This window comes from Erythrolamprus reginae, chromosome 1, assembly GCF_031021105.1.
Source record: "Erythrolamprus reginae isolate rEryReg1 chromosome 1, rEryReg1.hap1, whole genome shotgun sequence".
NCBI lineage: Eukaryota > Metazoa > Chordata > Lepidosauria > Squamata > Dipsadidae > Erythrolamprus > Erythrolamprus reginae.
The window spans coordinates 48649713-48671493 of record NC_091950.1 but is presented as its reverse complement, the minus strand read 5'-3'; the positions used below and the strand labels follow the sequence as shown (position 1 = coordinate 48671493).

The following is a 21781-nucleotide window of genomic DNA, read 5'->3' as shown; positions in this document are numbered from 1 at the left end:
TCTGTGGCGGCCCCGACCCTCTGGAACCAGCTCCCCCCAGAGATTAGAACTGCCCCCACCCTCCTTGCCTTTCGTAAACTCCTTAAAACCCACCTCTGCTGTCAGGCATGGGGGAATTCAGACATCTCTCCCGGGCCTATACAATTTATGTATGGTATGTTTGTTTGTGTGTATGTCTGCTTTAATAACAGGTTTTTTAAATGTTTTTAAATTATTAGATTTGTCTTGAATTGTTTTATTGTTGTTGTGAGCCGCCCTGAGTCTACGGAGAGGGGCGGCATACAAGTCTAATAAATGAATGAATGAATGAATGAATGAATGAATGAATGAATGAATGAATGAATGAATGAATGAATGCTAAAGCTGACATAGAGCAATGCCTCACATGCCTTCAGATATGAAAGCGCTCAGGCTACCACAGGTACCCCTGACACAAGTGATGTCGAGCTGGCCCCAGCCACCCTGGCCACACAAAGTCAAATACAACCTTGATGCGGCCTTCAATGAAAATGAGTTTGACACCCCTGCTATATTGATTGATTGATTGATTGATTGATTGATTGATTGATTGGATTTGTATGCCGCCCCTCTCCATGGACTCGGTAGCCAGTGGTTTCTGTAAAAGGCAAGTAAAAGGCAAGACTCCAAGCTGACAGCAATCTAGCTTCCATTATCCTTAAGACTGCATATAGTGCCTTAAATCTCCTGATATATCCCCTAATTAAGAGGCTATGGAATAGATATTTATGCCTGGCATCAATAAGCTGGGAACAGCTCTAATTTTTCAAATCACTTCTTCCAAAAAAAAAGGAAGAGAAGTAGTCATAGTCTGCAGTGTATCAAGGAAAGCTCACTCTGAAAATAAGGGCTACATTGTCTTCCTTCATCATCATGGCTTCATTGTTATGGTTGTGAGATCTTTTCCAAGCAGGAACATAACTCCGGAGCAACAATAGCAGAACAGCAAAAGTCATGATAGACATTTCTACGGATTGTCAAAACTGTGGATTGATGGCATGCCAGGTCTATGGCTCAGACTTTGGGAGATGGGCCAGTGATCCGAAGTCTCTTCAAACCAAGGCTCTTCTTGACGCAGAAACAATTTGATGCATGCCACCTTATAACATACTGAGTTTCTTATTTTCTCTTGTTGCTTCAAGAGCCCTCAAATTCTAATGGAATTGATATTGAAGAAGGACATCAGAATAGTTTCAATTCTCATTCTGTCTTGGTGACTGGCTGTTAACTGTAAAAAAAAAAAGTGGTAGCACGCTCTTAAAGCATTTACCATTGTTCAACTACATGGAATGGCATCTGTGCATTTTTATCGTTATTTTATTTCTCCACTATTTTTTGCAAAAGATCCTTAGATACTTAAGCTTCACTGCTTCTGCAAATGTCATCTGCTCTCGCTCTCTACTCTTCCCTTGAGAAAGCACTGCCGTGTGGAATCATTTCATCCATTTCAATTGATTCTTGCCACATGCTTTCTAGTTTTTAGTTCATGCAAATGTCCAATTTCTCCTGTCACCTGGTGCCACAAAATCCATTCCCCTTACAAGCAATTTACGGGGAGCGGGATAATGATCTAATTTCATCAGCCACAAACGTGAGACATTTCAATATACTGTTATGTCATTTTATACATTTTCTCCGGCAGAGTATGTTAACTTTCTAATTATAGTAGTTATTTTCTTTAGGGGCTAGTCTCCTTGCAAAGTCCCTGCAAAGTCTCTGCAAAGTCACCCCGAGTCTTTGGAGAAGGGCAGCATACAAATGTAATTAATACTAATAATGATGATGATGGTGATGGTGATGGTGATGATGGTGATGATGATTGAAGCAGGCAGCATCTCATTGTAGGCTATAATTTTGATTTGTTCTGGTTTGAAGTTTATGCTGGGAAGTTTTAAATGAAGATTTCAAGCAGTAGAACACAGAATATAGAGCAGTGATGGCGAACCTTTTTTGCTCAGGTACCAAAAGGGCGTGCATATGTGTGCCCACACCCAATTGTTCTACAGATCTATTCACGAAGAGACCTCCTCTTGCATAGCCACTCCTGCCTTCTGGCAGCCCTGCATGCCCTAGCATCAAGAAGAGCCTCCTCCTCTTCTCCTGAGTCTCTCATGTGCACCTCGGGAGGTGCAGAAGGCCCTGGTTGGCTTCCAGCCTCTGACACTACATCCTCTCTGACCTCCTCACTATCGGACTTGGGTGACAGGTACACGGGCCTAGGGTACTACGCCATGACTTTGCCCTGATCTTTATAGATCTTCCCTCACTCTGGACCAAAAGCCTCCCTGAAGGCTTTCCTCCAGTGGTGGGTTTCACTTACTTTTGCTACCGGGTAGGATTAGCGTCAGCATTTAGGGGTAGCGAAAATGGAGCTCCACCCCAGAGCACCCAATTTGCACTAAAAGATGTGGAAAGAAAATGCATAAGCCACGCCCACAGTGTGGTAGTAAAAATTTTGGTAGCCCTTCACTGCTCATACCCATAATGCAATGTCCATGCTCATGCATGTGCACACAACCCCCCATGCTGTCCCCCCTGCACATGTACACAGAGCTCACTGACGCCTCCTGAGCCTGTGGATTGCAAAAAATGGATTCCAGCTGATTTTCTGTCTGGAGGGTGAAGGGAGTTCATTTTCAACTTCCTCTGGATTCGGGAAAACCTTCAGAGCCTGTGGATGGAGAAAAACAGACTCAACGGCCCAACCGTAGTTCGGAAATGAACTTCCGGTTGGGATGCTGGACCGTTTTTACCATCTCCAGGCTTCAGGAGGCTTTACTGAAGCCTGGGGAAAGCAAAAAAACCAACCTCCCACTGCCCTCTGGGGGGCAGAAAATGAGCTGGCCAGCACACACATGTGTGCTGGAGCTAACATAGGGCAATGCCTCGCATGTCCTCAGATATGGCTCTGCATGCCACCTGTGGCAAGCGTGCATTGATTCATCATCACAGATATAGAACAGAGTATCAGAGGAATGGAAGGGACCTCAAAAGTCTTCTAGTCTAACCCCTGCTCAAGGCAGGAGAGCTTGTAGCATTCCAGCTAAATGGTTGTCCAGTCTATTTTTGAAAACTTCCAGTGATGGAGCACCTACAACTGCAGAGGGAAAGCCATTTCATCGAATAATTGTTCTCATTGCCACAAAATTTCTCCTTCCTTCTGTTCTGCCAACGTGTTTCAACCACCCGTAATCAGGGCCGCCGATAGACGGGTACTAATGGTAGTGCTGTACCGGGCCTGGGCAAATTGGGGCCTGCAGTCAGCGGCTCCTTGCACATGCCCAGTCTGTACCCTCCCTCTTTTGCCGGCTGCCTGCCTTTACCCCACTCACCGGCTTCCATCGCTCCCACTGAAATCCCTGCCACCGCCAGTGGCAACTTCGCCTAGCAGAACCGCTCTCTGAAGTTGACACATTTGGGGCAGGGCCCCCTAATTGGCTGGCGCTTCCGTCGCTCCGACTTGCCAAGCTCCGCCTTCCTCCGCCTTGATAGACAACCCCGCCCCCTCTTCTCGGCTTTCTCCCGCCCCGCCCCCTCCCACCCCCTCCACCGCCGCCGCTTGGAGTACACGTGGGCGCTATTGCTGCTGGGCGCCTTTTTTGGGGCCATGTGCACTACGCCCGGACGTTCGACCCACGGCCGGCCGGGAAGGGAGAACTTCTGGCAACAGGTGGGTTGAGGTAATGCCATCAATCAGAGCTTCCCTTCGGTAAAAGAAAAGGAGACTCCCTGGGAAGGAGCAGAAATTGCGCGGGAAAGCCGCCCGGGACTCAGCCGCCTTTCAAAACAAAACAAAACAAACGCCGACGAGGACTTCGCCGAAAAGGACCGCGGCGCTTCATGAGGCTCCTGAACTCTCCCACTGACTCTCCTACCACGGCGGCTCTTTCGCTTGAGAGCTCCGCGCTGCGTCCCAGCCTTTTTTATATCCCTCGCCGGCCCACTCAGGAGCATGCTCAGATGACACGCAATTGCCATTTAAAGGCAGTGAGATGGCTTTCCTTCTGCCTGAGGTCTCCACGACTCTTTCTCGCTTTAAAAAAAAAGGCAATAACAACAACAGAGTAACGGGAACAACCCCCGCGACTGCCCAGCGGGGAGCGCGTGCGCGCACACACATACACCCACCCACAGAGAGAAAGAGAGGGACAGAGAGAAAGAAAGAGAGGGACAGAGAGAAAGAAAGAGGGACAGAGAGAAAGAAAGAGAGGGACAGAGAGAAAGAAAGAGGGACAGAGAGAAAGAAAGAGGGACACAGAAAGAGAGGGACAGAGAGAAAGAAAGAGAGGGACAGAGAGAAAGAAAGAGGGACAGAGAGAAAGAAAGAGGGACACTGAGAAAGAGAGGGACAGAAAGAAATAAAGAGAGGGACAGAGAGAAAGAAAGAGAGGGACAGAGAGAAAGAAAAAGAGGGACAGAGAGAAAGAAAGAGGGACAGAGAGAAAGAAAGAGAGGGACTGAGAGAAAGAGAGGGACAGAAAGAAAGAAAGAGGGACAGAGAGAAAGAAAGAGGGACAGAGAAAGAAAGAGAGGGACAGAGAGAAATAGGGACAGAGAGAAAGAAAGAGAGGGACAGAGAGAAAGAAAGAGAAGAACAGAGAGAAAGAAAGAGAGGGACAGAGAAAGAGAGAGAGAGAAAGAGAAAGAAAGGTAGAGAGAAAGAGGGAGAGATAGAAAGAGAGTGAGTGAGAGAAAGAGAAGAGAGAGAGAAAGAGAGAGGGGGAGAGAAAGGGAAAGAGGGAGAGAGAAAGGAAGAAGAGAGATAGAAAGGGAGAGAGAGAAAGGAGGAGACAGAGAGAGGGAGAGAGAAAGAGGGAGAGATACAAAGAGAGTGAGTGAGAGAAAGAGAGAAGAGAGAAAGAAAGAAAGAGAGAAAGAAAGAGAAAGAGAGGACAGAGAAAGAGAGAGAGAATTAGAAAGACAGAAGGACAGAGAGAAAGGGAGAGAGAGAGAAAGAGGAAGAATCAATATTAAATATTGTATTTGTTCCCATTTTGTTTTTTACTTTAAATAAGGTATGTGCAGTGTGCATAGGGATTTGTTCACATGTTTTTTTAATAGTCCGGCCCTCCAACAGTCTGAAGGACAGTGAACTGGTCCCCTGTGTAAAAAGTTTGGGGACACCTGATCTACACTGTTCAAAAAAATAAAGGAAACACTTAAACAACACAATATAACTCCAAGTAAATCAAACTTCTGTGAAATCAAACTGTCCACTTAGGAAGCAACGCTGATTGACAACTTGGAGTTTATATTGTGTTGTTTAAGTGTTCCCTTCACTTTTTTTTGAGCAGTGTACTTTGAAATTAACTTGGATACCACTGGCTCGTTCAGACCTGCGTTCACCGATGGGCATAAAAACTAGATCGAAAAGGATATTGAGATGTGAAGCAATATGAAATTGTATTTGGTTTTTTTTTAACAGCTCCTATTTTAATACCACTGATAACTACACAACCCCCTGGATAATTAGAATAGAATAACAGTGGGAAGGTACCTTGGAGGTCTTCTAGTCCAACCCCCTGCTTAGACAGGAATCCTACACTACTTCAGACAGATGATTTTTTTTAAAAAAAGTAGTTATTATGTAAACATTAAAAAAATAAGATAGTACATAATCTATCATTTTACAATATACTTATTTGTTTGTTTAAATTTTGTATTTGCATTTTATAAGACAAGCAACAAAACAACACAACATAACAAACACCACCCCCGTCCCTTTTGAACTGTTATCCTCACAGTTCCTTCTTTATATAGTTATACGGCCTGTAACATCAGCGGTTATTATATGATTATTCTATAGTTCCAGTAAAACTAAGGTCAAGTTGTTGCTATCATAATCTTATGAATAAAGTTAATTCTGGGAACATCGGGTTTTATTTACAGCTATTTTCAGATGATTATCTAACATCTTCTTAAAAACTTTTAAAAAGTAGTTTTAAAATGGCGTGGGGGGGGCCAGACACTTAGGCTGTATGGGGCCCCAAAATTCCTGATGGCGGCCCTGCCTGTAATTATAGGGTAATTAGTCCAGGAAGACACACACCGCATGATAAAAGGAAAACCCAAAAGTTTTTATAAACAGAAAAACAGAAACAGTTCCCTTTTTAAATGTCAAAGGGATTTTCTGGTACACAAAAGGCACAGGTTAAATGCAATCCAATTGCTCACCCAATAACTGGAAAATTGAGTCCAATTCTAAAGTCCAGAGAGTCCACATACAATCTTGAACAGCACAAAAACCACGATCTTGACGAAACAATGAATCAGATAAACTGCCATGAGGCTAAAACACCAGGTTGCACTTTTATCTGTAGCACTAATTACAGCAGCCCCACCCAACCACAGGTGGCCTCATTTTCTCTTGTAATAATCCTTAAGTTGTTGTCTCCTATGCATCACTCTACGCATGCCTGGATGTGTCATTAATTCTTGTTCAGAATCCAAGGATGATTGATCTCCTCCTGGGCTGTCTGCCAAACTCCCCTCTTCCCTGTCACTCACGCTTCCTTGGTCAGAGGAGGCTTCATCAGCAGATTCCATCAGGAGCAAAACAGGCCTGCGGTATGTGGATGTTTCCCCCACATCCACCTGCACATTCCTTGGGGCAGGAGCTGGGCCAGAGCTAGCCACAACACCTTCTTAGTTGGATCTCTCTTTAACAAACTTCCACTATTTACTTCTTGTTCTGCCCTCTAGCAATGTACCCTCTAATTTTTTTTCGGTGTGGGCGGAAAAGTATAGTGTCTGAGCGACAGTCCCTTTGGGACTGGGCGGCATAGAAGAATAAATAAATAAATAAATAAATAAATAAATAAATAAATAAATAAATAAATAAATAAGAAAAAAATCCCTTCTTTTTTATTAAAAGAAATTAATAATTTAAAAAACCCAAAATCCATTACTATTAAAACTAAATCAACCAGCAAAACCAAAAACATAACTATTAATAAAAACAGGTGAGGGCTGGGGGTTTTTTCTGTTATTATTTAAGTGCTTTTACCATATGCTTTAAATCAAGAGTCACTTCTCTCTCTGTTTTTCTCTCTTTCCTGTCATTCTCTGCCTCAATCATTTTCTCATTTCTCTTTTCTCCCCTTTTTTCTATCATTTCGCTCTATCTCTTCCTTCCACTCTTCTCTCTCTCTCTTCCTTCCTCTCATCTCTCTCTTGCTTTCTCTCTCTCTCTTTCCCTCTCCCCCCTCTTTCTCTCTCTTTTTCTCACTTTCCCTCTCGTTTTCTTTCTCTCTCACTCACTCTTTCTCTCTTGTTTTCTTTCTCACACTCTTTCTCTCTCTTATTCTCTCTCTCTTGCTATCTCTTTCTCTCCCCCCTTTCTCTCTCTATTTCTCACTTTCTATCTTGCTGTCTGTTGCTCTCACTGTCTCTCGTTCTCTCTCCGTTCTTCTCAGCGGAGGCCGGCAAAGGTGATATTCAATGTCGGGGGCGCGCGAGCGGTTGTGCATGCTCCCTATCTCCCTGCTAGCCGGCTCGAAATATTCAAAATAAGAAAAGCCTTCGCCGGCCTCCGCTGAGAGAATGCCTGCTCCGCCTCTCCTGCAATCCCCTTGCCGAGAGCCCGGGATGAAAGTGCTCTCGGCAAAGGTGAGACGGGCAGGGTGTGTGTTCCGGGTGCGGGAGGAGCCGCGCCGAAAGGCAGGCGGCGGCGGAGGAGCAGAGGGGGTGGGCGGGGGGCAGCGCCGAAAGGCCGAGGGGCCGGAGGAACTGTGGGGAGGCAGGGGCGGCCGCGACTCCCTTCCTTTCTGCTGCCGGCGCCTCCCCGCCCCCCCCGCAGCTGGCATGGGGATGGGGAGCACACGGCCGTGAAAAAGGCTGCGCGGGGGTGTATTTTGGGGCGCGCAGGCGCGCGTGGGCACAGCTTTCGGGGAACGGTGCCCTCTAGTGCTTTGGAGAATAATACAATCCCCTCTTCAATGTGACAGACCCTCAAATACTGAAAGACGCTTATCATGTCCCCTCTAATCCTTCTGTTCAATAAGCTAGAACAGCCATTCAGTATTGGAGCTTGCATTTGCGGAAACTAGCCTGTTTGTGCCCAAGCAGCAAACCAGTCCAGCCAGCCCACCAACCCAACCAGCCAGCCAGCCACAGACCAGTAGAAATGGAGTTGAAGTCTTCAATAAAACACAGCAGCAGTAGATAGTTGTGGAAAATATATTTACTTCTTTATACTACTACTACTACTACTACTACTACTACTACTACTACTACTACTGTCTATATTATACATACAATAAGATAGTATCTTACTAGTACCCTGCTACAACTATCTTAGTTCAATAACTCACAGGAACCAACTTTTAAAGTGTTACAGCTTCTTCAAAGCATGCTTCCACGAACAGCAACAGCAGTGAACAGACAGAGAGAAAGAGCAGGGAGCTCTTGCCTAGTTAAATACTTTTCATATAATTGTTAAATTGCTGCATGCTCAACTGCCTCTGAATGACTCAGCATTCTTACCTGAGGCCTACTTTCTGCATTATGATATAACCTAGGGATTTTTAATTTCTGACATTCAGTTATTCATCATATTTCACTTCTGTATTAGTTGTGTCAACCTCATTTCTGCAACCTCAGAAAAAGAACAAAGTAGGTATTGAGTCATAGGGAATCACCATCTCATTTTCCTCAGCTGTCTTTGATGTCTCACTAATTTTTCTGACTTGATTTGAAGTGAGGAATAGAGAAGAATTGCTATTGGTATAGAAAGATTTATTCATGATATAGAAAGCTGCCCCGAGTCTTCGGAGAAGGGCGGCATACAAATCTAAATAATAATAATAATAATAATAATAATAATAATAATAATAATAATAATAATAATAATAATAATCTTGAAAGTTGGAGTGCAACTAGTTCTGATTTTTTCCTGTAAATTCATGAACACAATTAAAAGAATTAAACTAATATAAATTATGCTATTAATGGATGTACATGCATAGTAGCTTGACTTATTAATACATAAGCCATAGCGCGCTTTGTCTTGTGGATAAGAAAATTAAAATATGTTAGGAGACATTTCACCTGTCTTACGTCTTTCACATTTTAAATAGCCTGTTCTGATTTTTGCAGCATGACAGAGGTAATGAATACACGTGAACCTGTGATGGAGGAATTTACCTTGAGCCAACCTGAGGAAGAAGGAGGCACTTCCACTCAGGTAAGTGTATGTATGCAAATTGAATACAAAGCTACAGTCGGATGCAGCTTCTGCTCCGGCAATCTCACACTACTCACCAGAGCCTACAAAACTTTTGCCAGACCCATCCTTGAATACAGTTCATCTGTCTGGAACCCATACCACATCTTGGACATCAACACCCTAGAAAATGTCCAAAGATACTTCACCAGAAGAGCCCTTCACTCCTCCACTTGAAACAGAATGTCCTACAAAAGCAGACTATCAATCCTAGGTCTAGAAAGCTTAGAACTACGACGCCTAAAACATGATCTAAGTATTACCCACAAAATCATATGCTCCAACGTCCTGCCTATCAATGACTACTTCAGCTTCAACCGCAACAACACAAGAGCACGCAACAAATTCAAACTTAATATTAATCACTCCAAGCTTGACTGTAAAAAATATGACTTTAGCAATTGAGTTGTCGAAGCATGGAACTCATTACCGGATTCAGTAGTGTCAACCCCTAACCCCCAACATTTCTCCCTTAGACTATCCACGATTGTCCTCTCCAGGTTCCTAAGAGGTCAGTAAGGGGCGTACATAAGTGCACTAGCCTGCCTTTCGTCCCCTGTCCAATTGTCTCTCCTTATCTCATATCTCATATATCTTTTCTTCCTTCATATATCTACTCCTCTATTTTTATATCTTCTCTTTTTATATAATACTTCATGTCTATTCACTTCAATATGTATTGTGTATTGGACAAAATAAATAAATAAAAATAAAAGGTCACATCTTCAAAGTCTATCAGAACAATATAGCTTCTTAGAATAAGCTAGAGAGCACAAGGTCATAGTATTTAAAAATTGAAATCCACTGTATGTTTTAATCTGAAGGATTATGAGCTAGGTTTTGTTATGGCTATCGGTTTGGTGAAGCTTGGAACTAAATTCCTTTTAATATAATAGAAGGTGACAGTGTTTCACAAAACACAGTACTTTCCAAAATTGCTTACTGAAACCTTTTAGGTTTTACATCAGTGAATCAAGTGAGAGGCTTAAAAAAGTAGATTCAAAATCAAGGTGCTAGACAGACACCTGGAATGTATAGCTACAGTGATTTTGGAGAACCAGTAGAAAATGGTGATATATTCTAAAAGTTATCTTTTTGATAACTTATCTCTCTAAATAAAGAATGGGTAACCTTACAGTACAGTTTACTGCACTTCATCATTTTTTGGATGACTATAGATCAGTGGTGGCAACCTATGGCACGCAGAGCCATATCTGCTGGCATGAAAGCCGTTGCCCTAACTCTGCTCCAACGTGGATGTGATATACAGAGCTATGCAGCAGGACTTGAGAAGATACCAGAATTTATAGTGTAGCAATTTAAGAACCAGTGCAGAGAAATAACGAAGACACTTTTGTAGAAAACAGTAGTAAACAGTTTTACTCTTTAGTGCAATTAAAATATTTTCTGTCTTAATCTTCTATTTACAGGAACAAAATTTGCTTTAGCTATATGCAGTAAAGCTTACTTACATGATCTTCTTTGGGTACCTTTTGGAAGGTGAACGGCCGCTCCCTGCCATGACTACAGGGTATGGATGGCTCGGAGTCGAGTACCGGGGTGGGTGAGCCTCCCCACACACAAGGGCATGGCAGGGAACAAAGGGGGGAGGTCAAGTCCAAGTTCATGTTCAAGGGGACCTCCCCCTTTGGCTCAGCAGGAGGCTTCGCCCATAGTTGCTTAGAAATTGTTGATTGGACTTTCCGCCCTCTTTCGTTTTACCTCTGCAGGTCCTGGTTAATTATAATAAATGTGACCCATTTTATAACCCATTTTCTGTGTCCGTGTGCTTACTCCGCGTCCACCGCAACAGCCACAGCCAACAGCTAACATTCATTGTAAAGTTGCTTTCCATTTTATAATGCTCTAGCCCAATCAGGTTGCAGTTTACACCCTATGACTCAGCATTCATTATTGTTTAACATGCTTACATGTTACATCCCTTTTTTACCTTATATGGTAACCTAGGATTGAACTAATCTTTGACAATAATGACAGAAATGGTAGTCTGTAATGAACATAACATACAGTGTTATTTTTCCAACTTAGTTCAGAGGTTGCTGGGCTGACATCCTGCTTTTGTTCAGTCTAATGAAAAAAAGGCAATCCACTTTACCACTGTATTTTCCTAATTTGTTTACCTTTCAAAACCAACTTTTCAGAGTAGCTTACAATGCACTGAAATAAAAAAATAACATTGTGAACAACAATTAGAATTAGAATAAAAGTAAATGTAATTAAAATACACACCAGCACGCATTGTCTCAATTATGTATCAATTTGAGATTTCATATTTGTAATGATTTATAACTTAGCCCTTTGCCACAATTACTATATTTCAGAATAATGTTTTTGCAGTGAATTTTTGGAGAAATGGCTTTTCGTTATAAATATGTATCTTTAGGGATGGCCTTGGGCAGATTCAGTTGTTATGTAAGTCTAGCCTACTTCGGACTACAGTTTTAAAATACCCATTCAGGACATTTGAAATTGGATAGCTTATATAACAAATTTACCTGTTCCTCTTTGCAGAATTTTTATGATTTAATTGAAGAATCATGGGGAGATATTGAAAATTGACAAATAAAAAAGACATCTTGATTTCTCCCTGCATAATTACATAAATGTGTTAAATTGACTGTATAAGAAAAATACAACCTAGAAGTACCCATTATCTGAAAATCTCTCTAAGTTTTGTGAATGTTCTTTGCAAATTCTAGTGTATGTCTCAGATATTATCTAATCATTAGTCACCTGCAATGTATAAGATTAAATAAAGATGAAATTATCTGAGGATTTGATAAAAGGCAAATAATAAGTTGAAAGGAGGATAGTTTGGCCATTTTTATTAGAAGATAGGGAGCTCTGCCCTGGGCAACTACTATTGGTAAGAAATATTATTTAAAGTATATCATAGCATTGATAACAATTCCACATCTCCATAGATGTTACCTGATTTTTTAAAAAAAAAATTCTATATTTATATTTGTTAAAGTAAATGTGAGAAATAAGTATTGTTGACATTTACTGGTACAGTGGTACCTGTACCTAAGAACGCCTCTACTTATGAACTTTTCTAAATAAGAACTGGGTGTTCAAGATTTTTTTGCCTCTTCTCAAGAACCATTTTTCACTTACAAACCCAAGCCTCTGAAACTGTAACCGGAAAAGGCAGGGAGAAGCCTCCGTGGGACCTCTCTAGGAATATCCTGGGAGGAAACAGGACCAGAAAAGGAGGGGAGAAGCCTCTGTGGGGCCTCTCTAGGAATATCCTGGGAGGAAACAAGGCCTCCACCCTCCCTGTGGTTTCCCCATCCTAAATTATTTTCTACATTAGTTGGTAAATTTAGCTGGTGAATATCCATTTGTCTCTATAGTTATTTCTTTATACTGTACATGTCATTACAACAGATCATCATAATGGAACTAATTTTTTTTTCATTATACTTCATAGGCTTTTCCAGAGGCCCATGAAAAGTATCCAAAATTGTCAAAGAGATTACCATCCATTGTGGTAGAGCCATCTGAGACAGGGGATGTTGAAAGTGGGGAGCTTCGTTGGCCGCCAGAAGACCTGAAATCGATGGAAGATAAGAAGGCTCTTGCTGCTCAGAGATCCTGTGCTCAACAACACCAGATGGATCTTGAAAGTATGAACATTTTAATTAACTTTCACTGGGGAAACTGGGGAAACAAAAAAGAGTGTGACATCGCCTGTTTTCAGGGGTGGGCAGCAGGCAGAATGGGGTGGAACACAGTTCCACCGGCAGAAATAAATATGTGTGCATAGCTCCAGCTGATCGGTAGCTGTCACTTCCTGGATTACTGGTCTCAGCTCAGCTCTCCTTTGTTCCGCTGTTGCTGCGCTCCTTGCTTTTCTCCTCTTTCCTCCTTCCTGGCCTTGGACGAGCTTCCCTCTCTCCTGCCCGGCTCCCCTGCAGCCTCACACGGCCACCTCCTGCCTGAGGTGCAAACAGAAGGTGTGGGTGGAAGCGGCGCTGGCAGCATTTATTCTTCTGGCAGCACCTGTTTGCCTAGCTATCCAGCCTGAGGTGGAGGGGCGACCCAGGAAGGAGAGTGTGGGAAACGCAAAGCAAATTGTCACCCCAGCGAGCGACACTGGTAAGGTTGTAAGTCAAGGACTTAACAGTTCACTTGAACGATGATGATCATTCAAGTCACTCCCACCTGATCACATGGCAGGCAAGCCACTCCTACCCAGTCACATGACCATTAAGCCACACCCACAAAATAAGCCACACCCACAGTGTGGCAATAAAATCTTTGGCTGCCCATTACTGCCTGTACTAGCACACCATGTGTTCCACCAAGAAGTGAAATTCAAATTCAAAATTTTTCCCTACTGGTTCTGTGGGTGTGTTTTGGTAGGCATGGCAGCAGAGGCTGATTGCTATTATTGGATGCTACCGGTGCACTACGCACACACCTTTCGTTGTCTTGCGTGTGTACTGCATGCACACCCCTAGCGTATTTTTACTTCTGTGCATGCGGAAGAAGCAAAATTATGCCAAAATCTTGTGAGGGGACACACACAGGTGAAAGATATCAGCAATTTTTTTTGCTTCTGCACATATGCAGAAGCAAAAATTACAGAAAAAGTGAAGAAAAAAGATAGCATCGCCCATAGAACTCACATGGAAGTGGTCGCCTATCACACTGGTAGCAACCCATCCTTGCATGACAGAGGAAGGATATTGCAAAATCTCTATTCCCACTGAACTCTGGGACCAGCTAGAGGTGATATTTGCTATTTCTCTAAACTACTCAAAATTTTTGCTACCGGTTCTCCAGAGCCTATCAGAACCTGCTGAATATCACCCCTGGTTCCACCCATATTAATAAAAAATGTTAAGCTCTCACATTCTTATTCCTTTGTTGGGATGCTCTAATATATCATGCATAGACAGACCTTGTCTTCAAATCCCATTAGATCAACCAGTGAATGTTAAATGACGATAGATTACATAAATTTAAGCCAAATGTTTGACCACCAAGCCACTTGTTCTTTTGACAGAGCACCATGATAGGGACAATCCTAGTCTCTTTTAAGATTTGTGCACCCTTTCTTCCCCCAGCTTAACAGTTAAGACCAGGATTGTCCCTATCATGGTGCTCTGTCAAAAGAACAAGTAGCTTGGTGGTCAAACATTTGGCTTAAATTTATGTAATTTTAATGTTAATTAAGCCTTAACCCATCAGAAACTTCATCTTCTATTTACAATTATTCAAACACATTGTTCCTCCCAGTTCTTTAGAACTGATAGCGGTAATTTTCCCCTGCTTGCCCAACCAGGAGCGATGGCCAGCTGGCCATGCCCCCAAACCAGCTCTCTCAGCAGCACCATTGGCTCTGCCATATTGTTTTTCAACACTGTGCATATATGTGCGGCTGGGTGGCATACAATGTATGCAGGCCCAAGTGGCACGGGAGGAAGCAAACCAGTAGTGAGGTAATATTTTCATCAATGACCTGGACGTGGGAGTAGAAGGGGAACTAATCAAATTCGCAGACGACACCAAGCTGGCAGGGGTAGCCAACACCCTAGAGTACAGGCTCAAAATACAGAAAGATCTAGACAGATTAACACTATGGGCCCACACTAACAACATGATGTTCAACGTCAACAAGAGCAAAGTCCTTCACCTTGGTAAAAAAAAACTAGACACACATACAGCCTGGGAAAAACCCCACTTAGCAGCAGTAATTGCGAAAGAGATCTTGGAGTCTTGGTGGATACTCAACTAAACATGAGCCAGCAATGTGCAGCAGCGGCCAAAAAAGCCAACACCATCCTAAGCTGCATCAACAGAGGGATACACTCCAAGACCAGGGAAGTATTAATACCACTCTACTACGCCCTGGTCAGACCACATCTGTAGTACTGCATCCAGTTCTGGTCACCACAAAAGAGACATTAAAACTCTGGAGAAGGTGCAGAAAAGAGCAACCAAAATGATTAGGGGACTTGAAACCAAGACTTACGAAGAGAGATTGCGGGAACTGGGCATGGATAGCCTAGAGAAAAGGAGGGCCAGAGGGGACATGATAGCAGTATATAGGTATATGAGGGGTTGCCACAGAGAGGAGGGGGTCACTCTATTCTCCAGAGCACCAGAGGACCGGACGAGGAACAATGGCTGGAAGCTGACCAAGGAGAGATTCAACCTAGAAGTAAGGAAGAACTTCCTGACGGTCAGAGTGATCAACCATTGGAACAACCTGCCTGCGGAGGTTGTGAACTCCCCAACTCTGGACACTTTCAAGAGGAGACTAGACTGCCACTTGGCTGGGGTGCTTTAGGATTCCTGCTCAGGCAGGGGGTTGGACTTGATGACCTGCATGGTCCCTTTCAACTCTAACAATAAATAAATAAAAAGGTAGAACCCACCCTTGATAGTATCATTTATGTTTGAGATAGAGTAACTCCATATATATTATGCGTCTTTAACAAACTGTAGCTAGGTTAATCATAATTTCTCTAACACAGCAACAATGGTTTCTCTTCAGGTGCTTCACCACACCAAGACATAGGAGATAGTACAAAATCCTGTGAGAGCAGAACTGAGGATGACTAAGGAACTTCATTCAACAAACTGAAGCTGTGGTGGGACCCTAATGGAAAAGCTGGCACATTCCGAAGGCTTGTCAACATGCTCTATTTTAAAACCGTAGAAGGTTTTAATTTTAGTTCTATTACAGTATTAGGTTAGTACATGGCAAGAAATGTAGGGGCTTTAGAATTGCTTCTTTTCAGGCTGGGATTCATATCATTTCAATTTCCTTGGAGGAAAAACTGAGCACATTAGGTAGTTCTTCTTGGTTCTTTTTATTAATGCCACAAAGGAAAAATAGAAGCAAAACTATTCATATCAAACACCAAAAAATATTTTTTAAAAATCAATTTCAATTAGCACTTGTAAGTGAAATTGCCTCTTGAAGATAAAAGAGCTATTTGGTATTGATACCAAGACACAGGGTTTGTTTGCCATAGAATATAGTAAATCAATTAAACCTCTTTTGTTTTAGCCATTTAAAACTAGCACTGTGATATTATGGATAATTGATGTAATATAATGTCACCTTCTAACTTTGTACCTTTTTTTGTATAGAAATGCAAGTTTCACTTTTAAATCTGGATTAAATGGAGAATTTAGGACTGCCTTTTTGTGGTGCATAGCAGGGATCTATACTTATCCCTTCTCTCTTCTTCTGTGCAAATTCAAGTGAGCCAGCCTTTTATTAACATTGCATTTGAAGGGGGAAAAAACAAATGTAAGGTTTAAGGAATACTTTACCAGTGTACATTTTGAATGAAAATAGCTGTTCATTATTGTTTGTGAATCAGTTAGTTTTGTGCAACTTCAGCAGCCTTTTCTATTGTTTGCGCAAACAATTTGTAAGCCAAATGTTAACCTGGCTTAACTGGGCCTGTTTTGAAAGGGGAAAAGAGAACATTGCTTACGCCATTGCTGTTTTAGGATATTTCCAATTCATTTGTATATAGACTGCTGAAATTTTTATCTATAATTTTGGATCTAAGACTAGACAGAAATGGCCAGGACAGACTTAAGATGCATTTTTTAATGTAATTAATGATGCCTCCCACACAATCTGCTTTATTTGGATTATTTAATCTATTGTAGGCTTTTGCACAGGGAGACTCTTAAGCAGAACCCCACAGTAGCAGTGAATAGGGTAAAACTGATATAGCAGTTATTCCCAAGAGTGCTTTTCAATGCTTTAATTTTGAGGTGGTCCCCAAAATAGTCTGCAGAATTAGGTAGAAGTCATGACAAAGTGATATGATAAACCGAAGCGATATTTATATGGTGTTAATTCCAAGATTAACTCAACTTGACTTGATTCTTGCATTTTGATGTCTTAAAGTGAGTTTTCACTATTTTAGCACAAAGGAAGTTTTCTTCCTGTAAGTAATTACGTTGAAATAAAGCTCTCCAGGGAGATGAGACAGTAAAGTACATTTATGTGTATATGGTAGTAATCAAAACTCAACCTGTTAAAACAATATCGGGATGGGTGGGAATGATAAATTTTCACCCATGACGTATATAAATAATAATTACTATTATCAGCATCAGCCTTAATGTGTTTATACACCAGCTAAGAAAATTTGTAGAAGTATTCAATTTTTTAAATTTTGTTTTCTTAATATGAGGGTTCATGCTTTATTTTAAAAGTGTCTACCAATCTTAGATTAACAGATTGAAGTTTGTGTGGGCATACAAAGTTCTAATAATTTCCCAAATTCTTTTTGTACTACACTTTCAAACAAGATCTGATATTTATTGGAACTAGCAAAAGAGCAGCTCTTCATATGCCATGCTTAGGAAAAAGTTAAATCCTGAGCTGGAGAAAAATGTTCCCCATACAAAAATTACATGGCTACCTATAGGAAGGGAGCCAAAAAAATTCAAGATCGCATCCACAAACATGGAATTGAAGTGTTACCTGTGACACACTTGAAAAAGAAGCAGGCTTTGTTTGCAAGATTGTGACGTTTTAATTTATTTGAAACATTGGCCAAATTAATATGGTTGCCTATCTCAGAAGTGACTCTGACATATAACAGTCAAATAAAACAATGATGTAGAATTATAATAATAAAATTATAATAATTATTAAATTAAAATATGATTAAAAATTAAAATACGCAAGCCACAAAGCACAGACAGAATCCAAATATAAACCACAATAGGGGAACCATCTTAGAATGCCACTGGTTTTCTGGAACCATACACTTGGTGACACAACTTCTGGAATATCAACATGATGGAAGACATGCAAAGCAGATGCTCTACATTTTTTTTAGATATAGAATCCTTGTTGCTGAACCTTCTGTCAGAGCTCACTGTGATCTCTTCATAGAAATCCTCCCCTCACCTTTATGTTTCTGCAATCACTATATGTTTCTGCAATCACTATATGATTCCAAAGAGCTTCACTCATAAATACTAAGTAGTAGTGATTAAAGGAGTAGAGCATATATACCTGTATGGTGTATTTGTGTGGGTGTGAATCACATTATTAAAAGAAGGAGCTTTTTATACAAAATTAAGGATTGGTCTAGAAATAAGTGTGTGTAGGAAATTACAGAGATGACCTCTGAGAAGGAACATGAATTTATTCCCTGAAAGGAATAAAGCATTAGAAAGAAACTTAAACTAACTCTGCCTTAACTCTCTTTAGTATAAGAAAGGAAGGGAAAAACAACTTCCGGGGTTTTAGAATTGATAGGTCAGGTCAGGAAACAGATACCACAAGAAATACTCGAATACTACTTGACTAATATAGACTTGAAAGCTTCTTCCTTTTCTGGGCTTCATTCATGTTAACTAATTGAGGTGTTCCTTCTACAAGGTCATATCTGCTTCACTCTTCAGTGTAACAGGAAAGATTTTATAGTGTTCTGTTCTTTAGAGGGGTAGAGTAGTCTTCTGCTAAGTTAACACTTCTGAAATTTTACAAGAGGAGCTTTATGTTTAGGGAGTAAAACTGAAGCTTTATCTTCCGTTACTCTTCTCCATTTATTCACTCAACCTACTTGTTCTATCTGTCCCCATTCACAATGCTTGAAAAATAAAAATGAAAACAGATACATATTGTCCCTTATTCCACAAAACTATCCTAAATGTACATCTACTTTTTTTTTTAAGAAAAAGAGAATTTAAATTTGATTGTAAACTTCCACTGTTATGGTTGCTTTTCAAATCATATAGCAGTCTCACTTCTAACAATTACAAATTTTGTTATAATGATGAAATTGGTTGGGTTTGGTCCCAAAATGGGATTTGTGAAGAAAGAAAGATAGATCACACACACACACACACACACACACACACACACACACAAAATAGAATCCTTTTCACTGCCTGAGGATCATTACCAGTATAATGAAAAATATTTTAATGAGATTGTTCACTATATATTCTTAGTAACCAAATATTAATATATTTATTTTAAAAATGTTTGCAACAGTAGCAATAAGATGGAAGTATACAACTTTTTCTTAGACAAAGTGAGCATAATTCAGTTTATGTATAAAAGGCAATTAATTATTTTGGATAATAGGTGGCTGGTTCCATCATTGGGGAGGTTATATCATCAATCTAGAATAAGGGAGTCAACCTGGTTTTATGGTTAATGCATTAAAGTAGAAACCAAGAGTTCCACCAAAGCCATTTGAGTGACCTTCGGTCAGTCACTCTCTCTCAGCCTTACTACTTCCAAAAAACCTTGCCAAGAAAACTGCAGGAATGTTTCCAGCCAGTTGCCAAGAGCAACATTGACTGGAAGGCACAAAAATAAAATAAAAATAATTAAAATGGATAGAATGTGTCCTATTATGATGGACCTTTATTTATTTTTTATTTGAAGTCACAATCTTGTCACCAAGTAATTTTTTTGTTGACCAACTTAAATTTAGACCACTTCAGTTCGAGTGAACAAGAAAACCAAACTTATAAATCATAAATGCCATTCAGGTATCTGTTATGCTTCAGGCCTAAGAATCAGAACAAATGGAGAATCCATGCAAATACTGTATTTTTCGGAGTATAAGATGCACCAGAGTATAAGACGTACCTTAGTTTTTGGGGAGGAAAACAATCTGCTCACCAGGTATTCATCTGGCTAGCATCCTTAGTCTGGTCACCTTCAGCACTTTATCCCCTGGTTAGGGGCTTAAAAAAATCTTTATTCTGAGAGAGTAACAATGAAAGAGCTTGCAAGCCAGTAAGAGCTGGGAACATCATTAGCACCTGGAAAGAAACGGTCAGAACAAGTTAAAGAAATGAAAAAAAAAACCCTGGAAAGACTTAGGGCTTGGAAAACATTCTTCGCAGAGAGAAACAATGAAAGAGCCTGCAAGGTAAGAGGTGGGAAGATCATTAGCAGCTAGTTAGGGCTGGGGGGGAAAGCTACATTCAGAGTATAAGATGCACGTTAATTATCAACCTCTTTTAGAGAGGAAAAGGGTGCGTCCTATACTCCAAAAATATGGTATTTCAAAGCAAAACACTTTTATATTGAGAAAAGATTTACACAGGCAGAATCATGCTTTTTAGTCCACGTTGGCAACTCTCTCCCTGAAATTGGTTAAGAGATAATGGTGCTGGCTGCTGCCAAGAGTCCAGGCCAATTAACATTCCTGAGCTACCTGCAATACTGCATTCTAACCACTGCACCACCTGCTATTAATTCCAGTGGTTCTCAACAGAATTTAATATAATCTTAATAAAGAACTGAATATATATTTCAGAATACATTTTTTTTTACTTAAAATGAAGAGCTGGATGACAGCCCTCCAGCATTTTTCATCTGCCTCCTTTTATCTCCATAGCCACCAGCCAACCCACTTTCTTGCTATTGCGTATAAGCTCAGATTGCATTGTGCAGCTCTAAATGTCTTCAAGGTGACACAATTTATACAGATTGCTAGGATATAGGCTGATACAATGAAGCTGAATGGTGAGACATTTGGCATAGCAGAAGGAAGTATTTCTTTGCACAGTGCATAGTTAAGCTACAGACTGTATGACTCAAAGATCTGGAAATGATGTTTAATTTGGACAGATTTTAAAAAAGGAATTAGGCAAATTCATGGAGAAGAGGTTAATGAATGTAGACCAATTATGATGCCTATATACTGGTAATCATCAGAATCTGAGGCAGTACCAGGTGTTTAAGAACATAAATGAGAAGATAATTTTGTGTTCATCTCTTGGTTGTGGACTAATCATAAGCACCTCCATGATTACTGTAGGAACATGCTGCTGATCAAGACAGACTGGTGGTTTGTTCCAGCTTCGCTTTTCTGATTGAATGCTAAATGTAAATATTTTAATTACATTTTGTTAAGTAGCATTTAATTTTAAGAGGGGCAAATTTTATAAATTAATGAGAAAGGAAGGTGAGAAAACTGTTTCAGGAATACAAATGCATTCAATGGTGCATAGCCACATATATGACATTATTGTATCTGTACACAACAGTATTGTCCTGCCTATTAAACTTAATTGATTGTTTCTGTATTTCCTTTGCTTTGGATGAAATGCTTTGTAAGAAAGCAACCCAGAATGGTTGGTCATATTTTTGTAAACTATTAAAAGCAAGAGGTGTATAACGGTTTTATGGAATATAATATATTGTTGGATTCTGCACCTTTGAAACTTTGATTTTTTTTTGTAAATTGCCATCTATGTATAAACTTCAATAATGCTATGTCTTGCAGCTGTAATTAAATCAATTAAAAGCTACATGGACCTAATTGCGTAAGCTTGTATATCAAATATTTATTTTAAAATGTGTTTCCAATTTGAAAAGCAAAGCTTTCTGTACCCTCAAAAGCTATATTGGTGAAAATATAAGAAACCTATAGCATTCCTGTATTAAAGGTCATGGATGGCAAGCAAGTAGCTTAAATATCCAGACATGCTATTTTCATTCAGTTCTGCCTAACTGATCCTCTCCTAAAACATTTTTGATTTATGAGGCAAATA

General features: G+C 40.5%; 1 protein-coding gene across 2 annotated transcripts in view; it reads left to right on the top strand.

Moving 5' to 3' along the window:
* Nucleotides 1-21549, top strand: part of LBHD2 (LBH domain containing 2) — a 77253-nt gene extending 55704 nt beyond the window's left edge. For both annotated transcript variants that reach the window (XM_070751747.1, XM_070751755.1), the window contains exons 3-5: nt 9115-9202; nt 12696-12891; nt 15771-21549. In XM_070751747.1, the coding sequence (XP_070607848.1) occupies nt 9116-9202; nt 12696-12891; nt 15771-15838 (351 nt within the window). In that variant the 5' untranslated portion in view covers nt 9115 and the 3' untranslated portion in view covers nt 15839-21549. The remainder of the gene's footprint in view (nt 1-9114; nt 9203-12695; nt 12892-15770) is intronic.
* Nucleotides 21550-21781: the final 232 nt, after the last annotated feature.